The sequence below is a fragment of the Gopherus flavomarginatus genome, chromosome 1 (assembly GCF_025201925.1).
Source record: "Gopherus flavomarginatus isolate rGopFla2 chromosome 1, rGopFla2.mat.asm, whole genome shotgun sequence".
Taxonomy (NCBI): Eukaryota; Metazoa; Chordata; order Testudines; family Testudinidae; genus Gopherus; species Gopherus flavomarginatus.
Window position 1 is genome coordinate 113576172 of NC_066617.1, and position 18472 is coordinate 113594643.

At 36.2% G+C, this 18472-nt stretch overlaps 1 protein-coding gene across 7 annotated transcripts in view; it reads right to left on the bottom strand.

Annotated features, from left to right (window-relative positions):
- Window positions 1–2574: 2574 nt before the first annotated feature.
- The window catches only part of FGD4 (FYVE, RhoGEF and PH domain containing 4), a 217671-nt gene continuing 201773 nt past the window's right edge, over window positions 2575–18472 (bottom strand). For all 7 annotated transcript variants that reach the window (XM_050918294.1, XM_050918313.1, XM_050918332.1 and 4 more), the window contains 7 exons: window positions 17265–17437; window positions 14574–14604; window positions 14252–14347; window positions 13733–13858; window positions 11606–11746; window positions 9722–9862; window positions 2575–9382 (listed from right to left, as the gene is read on the bottom strand). In XM_050918294.1, coding sequence (XP_050774251.1) covers window positions 9125–9382; window positions 9722–9862; window positions 11606–11746; window positions 13733–13858; window positions 14252–14347; window positions 14574–14604; window positions 17265–17437 — 966 coding nt within the window. In that variant the 3' untranslated portion in view covers window positions 2575–9124. The remainder of the gene's footprint in view (window positions 9383–9721; window positions 9863–11605; window positions 11747–13732; window positions 13859–14251; window positions 14348–14573; window positions 14605–17264; window positions 17438–18472) is intronic.

The following is an 18472-nucleotide window of genomic DNA, read 5'->3' on the forward strand; positions in this document are numbered from 1 at the left end:
TTACCTTGGAAGATTACCGTGATTCAAACTCCTTGAATCTTAAAACAGGGAGGAATGTCCCTCCCCCCCCTTCCACCCTCACCCAGAGGCAATACAGATTCAAGCTCCGTGAATCTAAAACAAAAGGGGTTCCCCCTTCTCCCCTTCCTTCCCCTTCCCTGTTAAGAACAGACAATTCCCTTGAGCCTCAACAAGGGGAAAAAATCAAACAGGTCTTAAAAACAAAAAACTTTTAATAAAAAAAGAAAAAGGTAAAAGTTACCTCTGTAATTTAGATGGTAAAAGTTACAGAGTCTGTCAGCTTATAGAAACTGGAGAAAAAGCCTTCTCCAGCAGAAATACAATTTAAAATACTTCCAGCAAACTACACATTTGCAAATACAGAAAACAATCAAAAGACTATAACTGCCTTTTCTACTAAATACTCACTATTCTGAATATATAAGAGACTGTACCAGGGAGATTGGCAAGAAACCTGGTTGCACGTCTAGTCCCTTCCAGGACCCAGAGAGAACAAAGCAAAACCCAAAAAAACCAAACACAGGCTTCCCTCCACCGAGATTTGAAAGTATCTTATTTCCTGATTGGTCCTCTGGTCAGGGGTCCGGTTCACTGTTTGTTAACCCTTTACAGGTAAAAGAGACATTAACCCTTAACTATCTGTTTATGACAGCACCACATTCCCCTGTCCCAGCCTGGTGAAAGTGAGAGTGGAGGAGAACAAGCGATGGAAGGGGGGAGAATGGAGTGAACCAGGGGGTAGAGCCTCAGAGACGGGGTAGGGCAGGGCCTCAGGGAAGCGGCAGGGCAGGGGTTGGAGCAAGGATGTTCAGTTTTGTGCGATTAGAAAGTTGGCAAACCTACTTCTCTGCTGGACTTACATTAACCTGTGAGTCAAAGTTTGCATTTTACCTGCTTTCACCTCTCAATAATTCATTTCTTTTTCTAACCCAATAAACCTTTAATTAGTTTACTAGAGAAACTGGCTGTCAGCTGTCTTTGGTATGAGATCCAGAGAATCCATTGACCTGCAGTAAGTGACCAACCTTTTAGGGTTGGGAGAAATCTAATGTGAGGTGATTTTTTGTTTTAGTAACCTTTCATCACAAACTCATTTGTCTGCAGAATTCTATTTTTTTTTCAGTAAAAATACACCAAATATTTCAATTCCATTAAAGAACCTGAACCTTTCTACTAGGTGACTTCATTGCCAAGGCAACCTGTGACCTGACAAACCCATGCTTAGGTATATGATATTGTCTAGAGAAATGACTTAATATGTTCAAGCATTGAAATGTAAAAGACACGCTTTTATTCTTCTGCCACCACACTTTGGAATGGCATTCAGGATATCACAGTTTTTGTAGTAATGACATAAGAACGGCAATACTGAGTCAGACCAAAGGTCCTTCTAGCCCAGTATCCTGTCTTCCAACAATGGCCAATACCAGGTGCCCCAGAAGGAATGAACAGAAAAGGTAATCATTGAGTGGTTCATCCCCTGTCGTCCATTCCCAGCTTCTGGCAAACAGAGGCTAGGGACACCATCCCTGCCCATCCTGGCTAATAGCTATTGATGGACCTATCCTCCATGAATTTATCTAGTTATTTTTTGAACCCTGTTATAGTCTGGTCTTCACAACATTCTATGGCAAGGAGTTCCACAGGTTGACTGTGTGTTGTGTGAAAAAAAATACTTCCTTTTATTTTAAATCTGTTGCCTATTAATTTCATTTGGTGACCCCCTAATTCTTGTGTTTTGAGAAAGGGTAAATAAAACTTCTTTGTTTACTTTCTTCACACGTGTCATGATTTTATAGACCTCTATAGATCCCCTCTTAGTTGTCTCTTTTCCAAGCTGAAAAGTCCCAGTCTTATTAATCTCTCCTCATATGGCAGCATTTGCATACCCCTAATAATTTTTGTCGTCATTTTCTGAACCTTTTCCAATTCCGATATATCTTTTTTTGAGATGGGGCAACTGCATCTACACTCAGTATTCAAGATGTGGGCTTTTTTGACTGCCGCTGCACATTGAGTGGGTGTTTTCAGAGACCTAGCCACAATAACTCCAAGATCTTTCTTGAGTAGTAACTGCCAATTTAGTCCCCATCATTGAATATGTATAGTTGGGATTATGTTTTCCAATATGCATTACTTTGCACTTTCTCAACATTGAATTTCATCTGCCATTTTGTTGCCCAGTCACCCAATTTTGAGGGATCCTTTTGTAGCTCTTCGCAGTCTGCTTGGGACTTACAAAATAGCTCAAGATAGATATCATCTGCAAATTCTGCCACCTCCCTCTTTACCCCTATTGAAGTAATATTCAAAATAGCTTCATATCATCAACCAAAATTTATGTTTGTAGAGACAGCTTCCCAAATTGAAATAAGCCTGGTTTAAAGTAAAATAAGCATCCACATGATGTTTGGCATTGGTTTAAGATCACACATTAAGTTAAGTCATTACAATCTTATATAGACAAACCCTTATTCTCCACAGTCATCTATATGCTTGGCACTGTATTTTAAATCATTTATCAGGACAGCAATAAATCATGGACAGATAGTCAACAGTACTTAATGATTTATTTTACAGCATACAAACTAAGTATTCAACAGGAATTAAAGTGCTTAATTTTACAATATGCCAGCTCCCATCTTTATGACCAAATATACATATGTTACACAAAATATATACAATATCTGTAAATATTTTACATTCATATTTCTTGACCAGGAAAATTACCACTTATATTTGCACAACTTAAATTTTGCTTCTTCTTTGAAATTTTGCAATTCAGTGTAAAATCAGAACAAAATTTACACCTCTTCGAAACTTTAGGTGTTTTTAAAGAAAAAAATCAGTTTCTTCCAAATTAAACTGCAAACAGTGTTTTCATAATTAAGAGAGATTCTAATACACTGCATGTATATCTGATATTACACAGAAGGGCTGATCCAATTCCCACTGAAGTAAACAGTCTAACTCCCATTAGCTTAAGTGGTAGCAAGAGATATCTCACTGTATGTAAAATAATCTTCTTCTATTGCAAATGGTTCCCCATATATAACAAACTTGCCCTCCTTCGTCTAAACATTATGGCACCTCTGTGTAAAAGAGGCTTTGACACAGTTCCCTCCCCTTTCTTGAACATTACCACCATAAATAGTTTATGAATCCACAAGGATAAACTATAAATTGAAGTAGGTTAGTATCACACATTGACAGAAACAATATGTTTTATTCATGGAAACAATCTGCTTTACAATTTAGTCGAGAAATAAAATCTACATTTATTTGGAGGGATGGGGATGACAATGCCATGAATAAATGTGAGAATAATTTAATGAAGAGGCAGTACAAAAAGCACATTGAATATTTAGCTGAATATTTAGACTGAATTTCAGCTTATAAATCAGTTGGAACCAGTAAACAGGCAAGTAAAGTAGATCGACTTATGTATTGATTTTTATCCTCTTAAGGTATATACAATTTTGTCAAAAGACTACTTATATTTTTAATCCACAGTGTACTTCTGATTGTAAAATGCTGTCTGAATCAAATAATTGTCTTAAAAATATATGTTAAATAAGTCTCCCTATTGTTTTATAAAAAGGAGAGAGGACTAAAGAAACAATCTGATTGGCATATGTAAATTTCCATCCAAAGAATATATTTCACTACAGTCCAATGGGTCAGAACCATGTTGGTAAGTTAACAACCTCTTACCAATATGGCCATGAAGACGATAACAGCTAGGTTAAAACAAGTTCTCCTTTTTATAGTTCATTTGAAGCTCATCACAAACAGTACACTACAGAGTTAAACCCATACAGACTTTGCCAATTTTTTTTTTTAAGCATTAGAAGATTCTGCTCATACAATTGCTGGTATTGCCCACCCCCATTCCTTATTATTTGAATTTATCTGCCTGAAAGCAAATTATTTGTTCTCAGGGACTTCCACCTGCTTATTCTCACCTCTGCCATTGTTAAGTTGTTTTGGAGATTGCAACAGTGTGATAGAGGATTAAAACTTGATCCAGCTCAATTCTGAGTTGGATCTGGTCCTACGAGTCCAGGTGAATGGCAGTAGCAGCAGCACGCCTAAAGATGGGGTGATCCTGGTTTTCATGAGCATGCCTTCAGAGAATATAGGCCAGATGTAGCGCTAGTGCAAAACATCATAGCTGTTTAGGCTCCATTGGAGATATGCCAATTTACACCAGCTCAGGATCCGTCCCTATATACTTTCATGGATGAGTCTCAATTTATTATTTAGAATTATTTCCATATTATTGTTTTTTAAAACTTCCTGCAAGAAAAACAGGTTCTTAGAACAAGAACTCGTTAAAAAAATGGGGAAAATGGTAATTTTTTTTTGAAATTCCATGTTTTCCTTTTGAAATTAAAAGTTTGACCAACTACAGACGTAGTAAAAATGGGAAAAGATTTATTAAAAGTATTTGAAGTTTTCCTCATCTTTTCAAGTTTCAAAGTTTTGACCACTCTACTTAGAACCTATTTGAATCCCTGTCTGTAACCTCTTCTAAAACCTATACAGGCTTGGGGTATGTGTTTTGTATTTAGTCTCCCTGCCTCAATTTATCCCATATATTAAAATGGAAGGAATAATACACCTCTAACCACACAAGGGTATTATGAGGCTTATTAAAGGTTAGTAAAGAGATCTTCTTTGTAAAAAGCTGCAATTATATGATGCACACACGTACTTTAAATATTTTCCACATTCCACTCCAATGGGAAGAGAATGTTTCTCTTTTTCAGTGCTTGCTTTTTTAAAAAAATTTTTTTCCTGTTGAACAGGAGTACTTAAATACAAAAAATACTCCTGTCAAAGTCAATAGAGTTGAAGCTGCAAGATGCTCCAGGCTTTAACAGCTTTTAATCATTCAAGTGTAATTACATAAAGCCATAATAAAACAGATAGGAACAGCAGTGCAGAAATGTTTAAGACATATTAAAAATAATGCAAAGGGTTACCATTCGGGATTCTGTGCTTGTAGACATCAGGAAAAATATGTTGAAAAAATAATGTTGTAAATCTTACCATTATTTGTCAAATAAATGCAACTAATGCTTTTTGATTAGCCATAGTTCTGGTAAAAAACAGAAAAAATTTAAATCTAACAAAACCAGTAAGTAGTCAAATATCTGATAAGCTCTAAATTGCACAAAAATATCCTCCATCACATAAAACATTTTAAAATGAGCACTTCTTGAACATAGGGCTTAAATAATGTAGCTAAGGCATTCACATACATTATAAATGAATGCCCATTTGTCACTTAAACATATGTAGCATCTCTTCATGCTACTAAAATTAACATTTGTCAATGTTTTCTTTCAGGAACTTTGTTTAAAAAAAATCACTCAGGGCTGAAATTTGTACACAATCTAAACAGTCGGGTTTGGAAAGAATTTTTTTCTCCATAATTCAGATGTTCTAATGTCATGGGAATTAAAGCATAGCAGTTAGCACTTTCAGTTTGTGTCTTTACAGTCAGAACATAAACCTTAAAATTAAGCAGAAGTTTTTACATGTGGTTATGTGGATTAGCCTGTGAGGTACTGGGTAAAATATTTGGAGGAGTTGTCACTGGGATCAGAAAAGCAACCTCTCTCCTTCACTGTCTGTACTTTTTTTTCCAGAATGGTTGGCACGTGTCTATACTTGTAGAATATACACATAATCAAATAATTCTTGCTTTTCAGAGTCTCCCATTACGTGCTGACTGAGAAGAGAATAGCTTTGAGCAGACTGTTTTATTACTGTATAAAGTGAAATAAATTATTGGGTCAAAAACCTAATTACAGATTTACACAAACTTTAATGGCTCAAAATGAGATAACAGACCAGGAACGAGAAAGGGACCAGCTACTGGAACACCTACATTCTGATTCTGGCTTAATCCCTAATTCATAGTCTGATTTTGGAAGAAGTCATTTAGGGCTTAGTCTTTCAGAGGTGCTGACTACTGTCCACAACTCCAGCTGAAGCAGTTGCAGGTACTTAGCATCTCTCAAAAGAGAGTCAGACCCTAATCTCTTTGCATCTCAGTTTTCCCTATCTAGGAAAATGGGGAAAATACTGCCTACTTACATGCCTTACAAGGAAGACCGAGTTAATGTTTGGGAAAAGCTTTGAAAATATGAAGCACTTTATTAGTGCTATGTATTACTACTTTATCCAAATCATCACTTCCTATGGGAGGTGGCAAAAGAGAATAAATCTGAGGTTTTCCTTACATGATTCCTTTCTATAGGGTGGGTGAGGGAGTTATCCATTCACAGAACAGGCCCTGAAATCTCATAGATCAGGCAGAATCTATGGGTATGTCTACACTACTTGCTGGATCGGTGGGCAATGATCAATCCAGTGGGGATCTATCGATCACATCTAGTCTAGATGTGATAAATCGACTCCTGAGCCCTCTCCCATCAACTCCTGTACTCCAGCGCCACGAGAGGTGCAAGCAGAGTCGACGGGGGAGTGGCAGCAGTTGACTCACCACGGTGAAGACACCATGGTAAGTCGGTCTAAGTACACTGACTTCAACTACGTTATTCATGTAGCTGAAGTTGCATAAATTAGATCGACACCCCCCCAGTGTAGACCAGGACTACATGATTTCCAAGGTATTGGCACTCAAGGCTCCCAGAACCAGCAGTTGCCTTGGGAACTCCTTTTGAAGGCAGATATCCACCGAGGAGAATGGCCATGGAAAGATACAATACTGACCCTCAGGTAGTTCTTTCTGGCCAGAGCTCAGCCTGTGTTTCCATGCCCTAAGCCTGGATGTTCCCAGGAGAAAGTACCCATTTGGGGAAAGAAGGCAAAGTCACCCTGCACTTTCTGTGCGAGATGAGCAGGTCCATGCTTTAGTTTGCCCCTGTGCATCGGCATGAATCTACGGGTATGAGTAGGCCCAACTTTAAGGGAAATAGTATGAATTGTAGAAGTGGTTTGAATTTCTTTAAACTTCAAGAAGATTTTTTTAAAAAATAAGTTGTACATTATATACCCTATTAAAATAAAGTAGTGAACAGGATTACACGCAGAGCAGCCTAAACCTAGTGAAGACTAAGGGACAAACTGTGCAATGACATACATCCTGGGCAACCATATGAGGCCAGATTCTGATCTCGCATGGGTAAAAAACTGGACTAACTGTGCTCAAGTTGGAGGGTTACACCAGATTTACACTAGTACAACCGAGATGAGAATCTGGCCCACTAACTTCAGTGAGGTGGCATAAGAGTTAGCACAGAATCTGCTGTGACTGCCTTTTACTCACCCTGGTTTCCCTAAGTATTGGGCAATACAGAAAGATTTGGATTGCTCAGAAGTAAATGACATTAGGTGAATGACTATACCTAAGTACAACAACTGTTGACTGAAGGGTAATCTTTCACTCTCAATGACGATTTTAAAAAAAAGGGTAAGGTCTGTCAGAGTGACAAAAAGAAATTTTAAGGTAAAGTAAATCTTGACTCAAGTTACTAATTTTTATCTAATTGTAAAGATAAGCCCAATCAAAACTCTAGATCCATCCCCCAGAGTTTTTGAGGAGACTGTACCTAAATCTGAACTTTGTGACTTGGAACCCTCTTAACTAATTGCTGCATTTTAGAAAATAAATGACTTCATTTAGGTTTTTTTAAGTCAGAAATTGATTAACTTGCTCTATTAGAGAGACAGTCATTGCATACGTACCATAAAGACCTATAGTCCATCTAAAATGTTACAGTGGAATCCTCTTATAGCAGAGTCATTTGCCTCTTCATAAAAGACTACTAGAAATGAAGATTCATCACAGGCCCAATACTCAAAGACTGATGCCCACAGATAAGTCTTTACTCCCAAGAGCAGTCCTACTGAACTCAATAAGAGTAAGGACTACTCATGCAAGTCAAGAATTGCAGGATCAGACTTTATATCTGAGTTCACACAAGAAGGCTCTAACATGATGTATAATCCTTGCAGATAGTTTTTAGTGATCACTAGCTGATGCAATATGTGTATTTGTGAAAGTTAAAACATTTTAAACACGTCCAAGTGTTCCAATGACCATAAAGGCAAAAAATATATGATCCCAAAAGATCATTTAAGATCAGGATGTTAATTACTAAAGCACATACTGTATTTTAGAAAGGTAGCACCAGCACCTTGAAAAGATAACAGGCAAAGAACCAAATCAAACCAAAAAGACTACTCTTTTTTAAAAACACAGCTGGAACTCACAAATCCATTACATGCCACTTAAATTACTGCTATTTAAAAAATATTCTTAATATATAAAAATATCAAGATCAGTAGGTGTAAGCTAGTTAAACAAATCACTAAAGAGTGGTTTTTTTCAATTTAGAACCCTCTTAATTTGCAAGAGAAAACATACTTTATTTTAAATAAATTACAGACTAATAACCTATGTATTGTCATGAAGCAAAATCAAGTACAATTTTTTCTAACACTGTACATATATTGTACTTTATTTGTATTTTAGCAATGAATTTCTAAACTGAAACAATTAGATTCTTTTCCTGATAAACTGACAAAAGCCAATATTATTATAAAAGCCATTTGCATTAAAAAAGTGAATATAACATATGTACAGCATTGTATAAGTAATTCTATAAACTAGATACAATAAACCCAACTGTCCCTGTATATTTCACTACAGATCTATTTTGGCAACGTGGAGGTATATCTTTTATACTGATGAAGTCCTAACGTAAAGGATGCATCAAATATCCACATTCTTTAATAAAGTAGCAAACTTTTACCCAACAGCAAGCGAATCATACAATGCAATTTACTTTGACACAAACAAGAAGTACACTAAAGTTAATAGGTTTTGTTCTTTTAATGGCATTTATGTTTTAAAAAAAAATTCTGTGGAACGGATCTGTACATTAAACTTTATTGACAGAACATAAATATAAGAAAATGATCTCTAAATAGATCAGTATCTTTTCAACATAAAGTGCTAAGAGATGCATGTAGTAGTTGGAGAATTTGCTTCTTTTGCTTGAACAAAGAAAAATCAACCAAGAATCTGACTGGATTATTTTAAAACACAACATGGTCTTGAGCTTCAGCATTCAGATTTTTTAGAAGATTCAGGCTGTTCCTCTAAACTCATCTGCAATTCATTTTGACATTCTGGTGTCTCACCTTTGACAGCTAAATGGATGACTTTCAACCATTTCTCTTTCAGTTCCTCGCTGTCTGCTGCAAAGCTGTGTACAGATTTGGACTGGGTCAGTTTAAAGCTATGTGGGAGGTCAGCACTTCTTGGAGTGTCATCTACTGCATAGCCCAGTAGTGGAATTGTAGCCAAAGCTTTAACATCCTAGGAAAAAAATAAATCCTGATAAAAACCTGCTTTGGTTCACAATACAGGCTGAAAACAACTCCTTGACTATTCCCAGACCTGAAGAAGAGCTCTGTGTAAACTCAACAGTGTGTCTCTCTCACCGACAGAACCTGGTCCAACAAAAGATACCTCACCCACCTTCTCTCTCTTCCCATATATCCTGGGACCGACACTGTTACAACACCACTGCCTACACAGATTTCCCCTTATTCTCACATTACATGTCCTTCTTCCCAGATGCCCCAATGGGGCAAAGGAGTGAGGAGGGCAGGAGGGATTTCCTATTTGTTTTCACACTATTTCCTCGCTACATACCTGTGGAGCACCATACATGTACAACACGAGAGCTTCATGTTTAGGAATAACACACCAAGCTTTCTGCCAAGGCTTTGATTTTTCCATATATTGAAGAAAGCTACATATGACACTGTTTCCAGAGACTTCAGCTGATTCAATCTGTGAGGAGACAATACAAAGTGTCAGAAGGAAAATGAGTTTTTCTTAAGAAAAACTCACGTTTTCATGATGTTGACAAGAATGCATAAAACAGGACAATTAAATACGACACTATTTATAACAATTTGTAGAAGTTTCTCAGAGATGTTCTAAAATGCTAGTGAAGAACCAAATCTTGGCAAACTTCTGCTGAAGATCATGGGAGTTTGCTTGATTAAAAACTGAATAAGGGCCTCAGGATTGGATTATGAAAAATAAAAATGTATCTAGATATATATTCAACCTCCCTCGCCTTAAATATGCCCAATCTGCCTTGTTCCCTCCAGAATTTTTTAAAGTGCAGGTGGCAGAATCACCTTTAACTTTTCATCTACCTCCACCAATGGATAGTTGCCAGACACTAATATCTGAAACAATCTCTCTGATTTCTAGCATGTCCACCATGAAGGCGCCCAAATGTTACCAGCAACCCATCACAATTACACTCCTCTTTTGGCATTCAAAATTTTATGAAGGCATCCAACAGAAATGCATTTTCAAGGATCATACTGGAATTCAACCATTAACCCTGGGTAAACTCAAGAGAAATAACTAAATACATTAATGGAAGAATATTGATAGAGTGACCTATTACTTGGACTCAGTCATCTTGGGAATCTGTAGAGAGAACATGCATGATGATTTAGTTGGGAATTAGTCCTGCTTTGAGCGAGGGGTTGGACTAAATGACCTCCTGAGGTCCCTTCCAACCCTGATATTCTATGATTGTGTAGTGTTAAGATTTTATTGGCATGAATTTGGGATAAATGCATTTCTCAGAAATGGCAAGAATTTAATAAAAACTGACTTGGACAATAATGTATATAAATTGGTGCTTATCCTCTTAATTCCCTGCCTTCAAACACACACACATTTCTAGACCTGATTGTTGATGAGATATTGACCTTACCCTGCACCTCAAACACAGAATTTCACAAAATGTTCACATTTTAGGAAGACGAAGGAAGGAAACATTTTGAAGCTACTTGATTTGCAGTGTTTTAATATTGGATTAGTGAACAGACTGCAGTTATGCTGGGCCACTTCTCACAGTTACCACCTCTACTTGTATGTTACAGTGCATGTGTTATATAACTTTCCCCCACAACCAATTTTTCAGTCAATCAATCTTAGTTCAATTTCTCTTGACGGTCACCCCAATAGAAATCTCCCCAATAGAATGTTTTTTTTAACATTGAGAGGTTTACTGAGTAAATCAGAGTGATGCTACATATATTGATCAAAACAAAATCTTGTTTTGGGCATTTGGAATGTCATCAGAAATATCTGAAATTCTCTCCATTCTGGCCACAAATTTCAAAGGTATAACATATTTTGGGGTTTTTTTGAACTAGCATACTGAAGAGATACATGGTGAAGTCCAGTAAAAAAAAAAATTATTCAACTTTGAGGATGCATATTCAATCTGGCTCAGAGATAAAGAGTAACTTTCACAGACTTCCATTGCAGCCAGCTACAATGATTTACCCAATTGGCATATGCAATCTGGTTGGGTGACCTTGCTCCAAACTTCAGTATTGTTTATTTCTAAAGTGGTAAAAAAAAAAAAAAAAAAAAAGAATTTTACTGGCTCACAGGACTTTTCAGCCAGTGATGAGCCAAGAGATTCTTATTGTATGTAGCAATACATGCCCACGCAGGAATTTTACAGATTCAAGTATTTCATTTTTTTAAACCTCATACCTCCAAGATGCCTTTCTTTTTCTTTTCTTCACTATCTGTGCAACCCCTTATAATCTGATAGCAGTCCTTACAAACTTTGTTCAATTTATTGCCATCATATTCAAGTTGAGCTTTATAATCAGAACATTTCCAGCAAACCACCTTAGGAAAAAGAAATAAAGCAAAATTAAGCAAGCAAATTGTCAGAAAAATCAAATGATCACTTTAAAACCTACTAAAATGCAGATCAAGTGATGTGTAAGTGCTGTTTTCTGACACTGGCAGTGCTATCATACCAATTGTAATTTAAAAGAAAAACTTAATTTTTAACTATATTTCACTATTTCTTGAATAAGTGAGTGCTTTTTATCTTTCAAATTGCTGGACTGAATAAAATGAGTACTAGGATTCTTTTAAATGTTCTACAATTTAGATCCTGATTCAGGAAATCACCCACATTCGGGATAGATGCTTACACAATAAGCTTAACCTTAAGCACATGTTCAAATCTCACTGAGGTCAAATAGAGCTTTCAAATTTATATCTTAACGTCAATATTAAGGACCACTTCAGTGTAAGATAAATTCTCCTGAACAAACCTCTCCCACTCAGTTTAGCCTTATGGTCCTTTGTCTGCGAGAAATATGCAAGAGGTTTGCTTACTATTTCACTCTCTATACTAGTGGTTCTCAACCTATTTACCATTGTGGGCTGCATATGCCGCTCTCTCTGTTGTGTGGGCCACATCCACAGAATATATACACTACCTGTATTGCCCTGAAGATGTCACATGCATGGGTCATAGCTGCATGCTGATTTGACCGTGGATTGAGAACCACTGCTCCATACACTCCAATACATATAAAATGATACTGTGTTGTTTTTTTTTGTAAAAGAAATTGTTGCTTTTGTCAGAAACCAATGTCTTAACTTTGTTATAAAATCTAAGCATACAGCTTCATAGTTAGTTACAAAACAACGACAGACACACACCCCCCCCCAAGGGAGGAACAACTGAAACAGTTCCATGTTGTATCCTGACAGTGAAATTTTCTTTTAAATAGACTAAAACAAGAAAGCTAGACTCCTAAAAGGTGTAGGAGGAAGGTCTTTTATTGTAAATATTTTTCAGCAGAAAATACTCCTCTGAGGAGAAAAAGAAGCCCAGCGTGAAAAATGAAAGCGTGAAAAGGAAGAGAGAGTCAAAATAACTTTTTAAAATGGTTGTTGTAGTAGCTAACTGGAATAGTACATAAGCAGTACTATGTACTCTGCACTCTGTTACACCACCAAGACAAATGTTTTTCGTTGAGCCCAACCCAATTTAGATCACAAGGTTTTCAACCAAAACCCCTAATGAAAATTAAGTGAGCAATATTAACTATCATTTCTAGAAAAGACTTCTGCCATTAACCCAAATTAGCCTTTAAAAATATATTTATATCCCCATGAAACAACATTTTAAAATGAAATGGAAGGACATGCATTAGAGATAATACAAAACGAAATCAGTTAAGAATTTCCTGCACCAACCATGCAGAAGGAAAAGGAATTATCATAAATTTAACTGGGCACCTCTAAGCTGGAGGAAGCAATCCAAAAACTCCTAAAAGAGTTAGTGCTAACAAGAAAGAGCTAATGACAATGCCTGAAGCATAGTGCAAAGCACAAAAGCAATGCTATGAATGCAGTAAAGGCATGAAAATGTACATCAAGCAAAATCACCCAGGATGACCTCTGAGACTAAGATTAAAATCAGAGGTTGCACCATCACTTAGTGAAGAAAGAAATAACTTACTGGGAGAGAAGGGAAGAAGCACGGTAGTTTTGCTCTATTTATAGTGCATCCAAAGGTGAGTGAATAGGTCAGAGTTGATATGATCTAGACTGATATTTCTGGCATTTTGCCTATCTTACACATTTAGATACCTAGCTCTGCTGAGAACAACTGAAAATATATTTTGACCAGCTTTTGCTCCTTTTCTGGGTTCACCTAATAGAGCTGCTTCTTACGAACCACAAAAGTCACAGCTGAAGTCTCTGCTGCAGTAACATGAACAATCAGCCACCAGATGGGGACTCTAAACAACTGTTTAGATCTGTTCTAGCGTCTGGTCACCCAGCTAGCAGATGTGGATTTCCACTTACATGTCCACATGCTCGACAATGATGCCGTCTCCTTGTCAGTGCATTGAAGGGCTCCTTGCATTTCATGCACATTGTTACTTCATTGTCTCGGATCCATCTTGGTGCTCTCTTCCCAAGCTCAGCCTTCTGAAGAGGGAAAAGAAGGACAATTGTGCAGTATTTTTAGTAGAGAAAATAATTATTCTCTTCCTCTGGAAAGGAAATGGCAAAGCACAGCTCAAGCTATGTTTTGAAATTTATGTGAGAGATAGCTAACAAAGATTCCAGTCAAAGATTGTAACACATTGCTGAAAGGACACTCCATCATTCATTTTAGAAAGAACAGGATTGTTTATGAGGCATGGTCTGGCTCATAAAGGGAAATGGTTGACCAGCAAAATGATTACTTTGTAATTCCATTTCTATAAGAATCTTAAGCCTGAATATGCAGCTTCTGACACCCTCCAGCAATATGGCATTTGTAACAGGAAAAGGACAAAAAGGGCACTAGTTGTACAAAGCTACAGTAACCCGACTTACAGAAACTTCAATGGGCATGTCCTCATATTCTTTTGCAATGGCGTTTCTGAAGGTTTCATTCCTCTGCTGAAAAACTTCTATGGTATTCTGAAGAGCCTATTAGAAATACAATGGATAAAGGTCACAAACATACAATATTTAATAGACTCTTTGAATTTAAACTATTTAATGACCAACAACAAAACTACCAGAAATGTGAATTAATTATGATCAGCATTTGATTACATCAGAAGTTAATATTTCAACTTAAATATCACAGGCACAGCCCAAAAATAAAGTTTTGGTTTTTTTTTAAAGTAAGTCAAAATATAGATGTGTTTACCTTTATCCATTCTTCCTTATCTTGTTCAGAACTAAAACAAACATTGACATATTAGTATAAAACTAGCTTAGGAAACATTAGCTCATGGTAGTTGGTGAATGAAGCTGTAACTTACAAAAGAAGCAGAGACTTTGAAATGATTCCAACATTTATAAAAACAGTAGAGCTCCTGAAAGTGTCTAGTTAAAAATGAATCAGAATCGTGGTTTGAAGCTTGGTAAATTTAATAGACTAGAATTAAGTTCTACTCGAAAGATCATCTTAAATGCACTCTTTAAAGACCTATAAGAATGGCATTTTCAGCATTAAGCTTTCTTAAAGCACAGTGTATAAAAGAAACAGCACACAAATTTCAGTGTGAATTTAAGATAGCTGTAAATGAACCAAAATGGGAGAAACTGCATCAGTATATCAACTTTTCCCTGCAGCATTCTTCCTCAAATTAAAGTTAAAGTAAATGAGAGCAGAAATAAAAAAAGAGTTGACATAATAGGGTGATACTATCTAACAGAAACAAAGAAAAGTTTTGTTTTAACACTATAAACCAAGCATCCATGTGTTTCCTTTTATTGACTGGGGTAGAAGATCTATAGAGGATGACAGAGCTAAGCATTTTCCACCCAGTGTCTTGTACATTAATTGTTTTCAAAGCATCTCAGTAAGGCTTCTAAATTCAAATCCTATGAAAATATGCCTTGTATCCCAAGGAAAAGCACTACTGTAATCTAGTGATGGAGTAAATACAAACCTAATTTCCCATGAATTTTGAATCATGAAAAAAAGACTTGAAATGGTGTAACCCACACACCTTCTGGGTGTGGTGTTCTGTCCCATCTAGTGGCACCGAGACCACTTAAAGAGAGAGATAAAATGAGTCTGCTCTACAGCCTTGGCTAACAGTCAGTTGGATTTTAGCTTATGTGGTAGAGGCTCATGCTCTAAATTCCAGAGGTCCCAAATTCAATCCTGCTCGCCAACCACTGGGGTCTGTCAATGTTACAATAGCACCACAGTATTTTTTTTTCTGCTACTCATTTAATACTTCCTCCACTCACTTTGGTGAAGTAAGGTGCATACAAAGAATTCTCTCTCTCCCCGCCCACCCCTCGCACATACACACCTCTACCTCCATTTTGATTTTTCCTACTGTTGGATGGGATGTGCAGGTGAGATCACATTCCCACCATACATGGGTATGTCTCCAGTGAGACTTATATATTTTGTAATATTACTGCAACTAGCAATAAAACTAGAATCCTAAAATAGAAGGACAGAGTCCTGTTCCTCATTCTTTACCATTTGTAAATATTGGAAAAATGAATCTTCTAACTAAACAAAATAATTCTCCCTAATCCAACAATTCAACTAACTTTTAAAAGTAGTATGTAATCCCCATATCAGACAAGCAATCACTCCATGTGGGAAGTGATCTAATATCAATTTTAAAAAAGTGACTGAAACACTAAAATGCACTCAAGCAGTAATCTGAAAATAAATATATAAAATTATCTGGAAAAGGGAATTCCTGGGGCAAACTAAACATTTCATCAGAGCTTGGACAAATTTATAGGATGAGATTTATGCATAGTATACATTAAGAATAAAGTATGCATCAACTAAGATTATTTTAGTCTCACTAATCTACTTTTAGGACGGCATTTTTGTACATATTACTTGACAATTTTGAATGATCTTTATGAAATACATCCTAAAATGTTCTCAAAAGCTAGACAAACTTTCCCTTTAAACTAAATAAATTTAGTGCTAATGAAAGTACTAATAACTCGAAGTTGAACAAAATAAAAATAGTTGATACCTGCATTTTGTTCACAATCACAAAATGCTTTTCACATGTGAAATGCATCGGTCTCCAGGTAGAATACAGTGGATATGTTGTATGGTGTTACTTCTGCCACCACACAACAATTTCCAACCAGTATGATATGTAATAAAAATAATCTATTATTGAATTAAAACATTAAAGACAAATTTACCTTTATGGAAGAGTCCTAATACAATTTAATACAAATAACTTTTCTATGGGTTTTGAATCATCCTATATAATTGACAATTGTATCCCTGCCATTGAATTATATTGAATAGTTAAAAATCTGTATCAAGATTATAATTTTCAATTACATTTTAAAGCTTTTAAAGATAATTTATATAGATCTGTTACATTTTTAGAGAGAACATCATTATAATTCCTATTAAATTATAGAGGATTTTTCCATAAAGCTAAGTAGGCAGATTACAATGAAGCCTTTGTTTATTCACAGAACATATACAACATGCACAAAAAAGACCACAAGAACTTTGCTACAGTGCTTGACAGTATGCTTCTATCATGAACTGCAATCATCACTGTTCAGGATGAAAGGTCAGTTCTGCATGCCTGTTTAATCCTTGGTCTTTCTGCAGAGGCTGTCAATAAAGGCTAAATGTGGCAGTCATTTCTGAAAAGAGGAAACTTACCCACTAAAACAGAACTAGGGCACCAATTCATTCAAAAAGGCCAAACAGCAGTGAGGACAATTTCAAAGTCCACCAAGCTGGGCCCATTTTTAAACTAATGATTTACAAACAGAAGGCTCCATATCACCTTACCAGTTCTCCAAATCAACCAGTCCCACAATTCTCCTCTATTTTGATATATTTTTAATGCTTCAAAAGTAAACCAATGTCTCCTACCTGGCCTGCAACTCCAGTGTTCGCTCTTTTCCAGACACCTGGAAGGTGCATGGATATTCTTCATTGTGTGTTTCTATAATCTTCATACCATCAATACCAACTCTTGTTCGTACTGAGTACTTTGATCCCACCAAACTGAATTTGGGTACACAATACAGCAACATGTTGTTGAACTATTAAAAAAAGAAAAGAAAAAGCATACATCAATAACAAAGAAAGTCAAGTACAATATATTAAGAGATGAATTGCACTATCACCTTACAAAAACAACATGAAGGAGAGCGTGGTTAGGCTTGTTAATTTCAGACAAAATCAAAATGGAAAGAACTGATAATATGGATAGGAATTAGAAATAAAATTAAAAGCCAACTATTGATACATTTAAAAACCAGCTACTGCATATGTGCAGTAATTTTCATAATGTTTATAATTATGTGATGTTTAGCAACACTAAGCCTTTTGTTGAGAATTTTCCATGCTGATTTCAATACGCTGAAAACTGGGTAAATAGATTTTTCTTAAAATCTTTATTCTAGAAGAGCAGCAAATTGAAGGAATTTCCCATCTATGATGTCAAATGGTAGATTTCTGTCTTTTCTTCACAGTATCTTTTTTTTAAAATCAAAGTTATGGTGAGACTACGTAAACCCACAAAAGGAAGGGAAAAATTATGAGGCCAAAGTGGACATACTGATGACATTGATCTTTTTTGTAAAGTGCTATGATTTCTACTGAAGAAAAGCACTATACAAAAGTTAGGTATCATTAGTATCATTTATTATTTGTAGCTTTTAAATAATCATTTTTAACAGCCTAGAATTTCAGCTCAGGGAGGCATCCACTGCCATGCATTTGTGCTTATGAAGATTTAAATCAGATCAGTAGTATACTGCTCAATAGTATTCATCACCATGCATTTTTGACAGATTTCCAGGCCCATTTTAGGGCTTATGTCCCGCCTTCCCACCCCTTTTTTCGTTGGCACCGAAGTGTGGCACCGTCAGCCATTTTGAAATAGTGTGTGTGTGTGTGTGTGTGTGTGTGTGTGTGTGTGTGTGAGAGAGTGTGTGTGTTTGACTAGGGGAAGTGTTGTGTATGTTTGTGCTTGGTTACGTTGAGAGAAAAAGGTTGAAAGAAGAGTCAGTTTAAAGCTGAAAAAAACTGCATAAGGTTTAGAGAAAAAAAGGAAAGAAAGGTTATTTGGATGT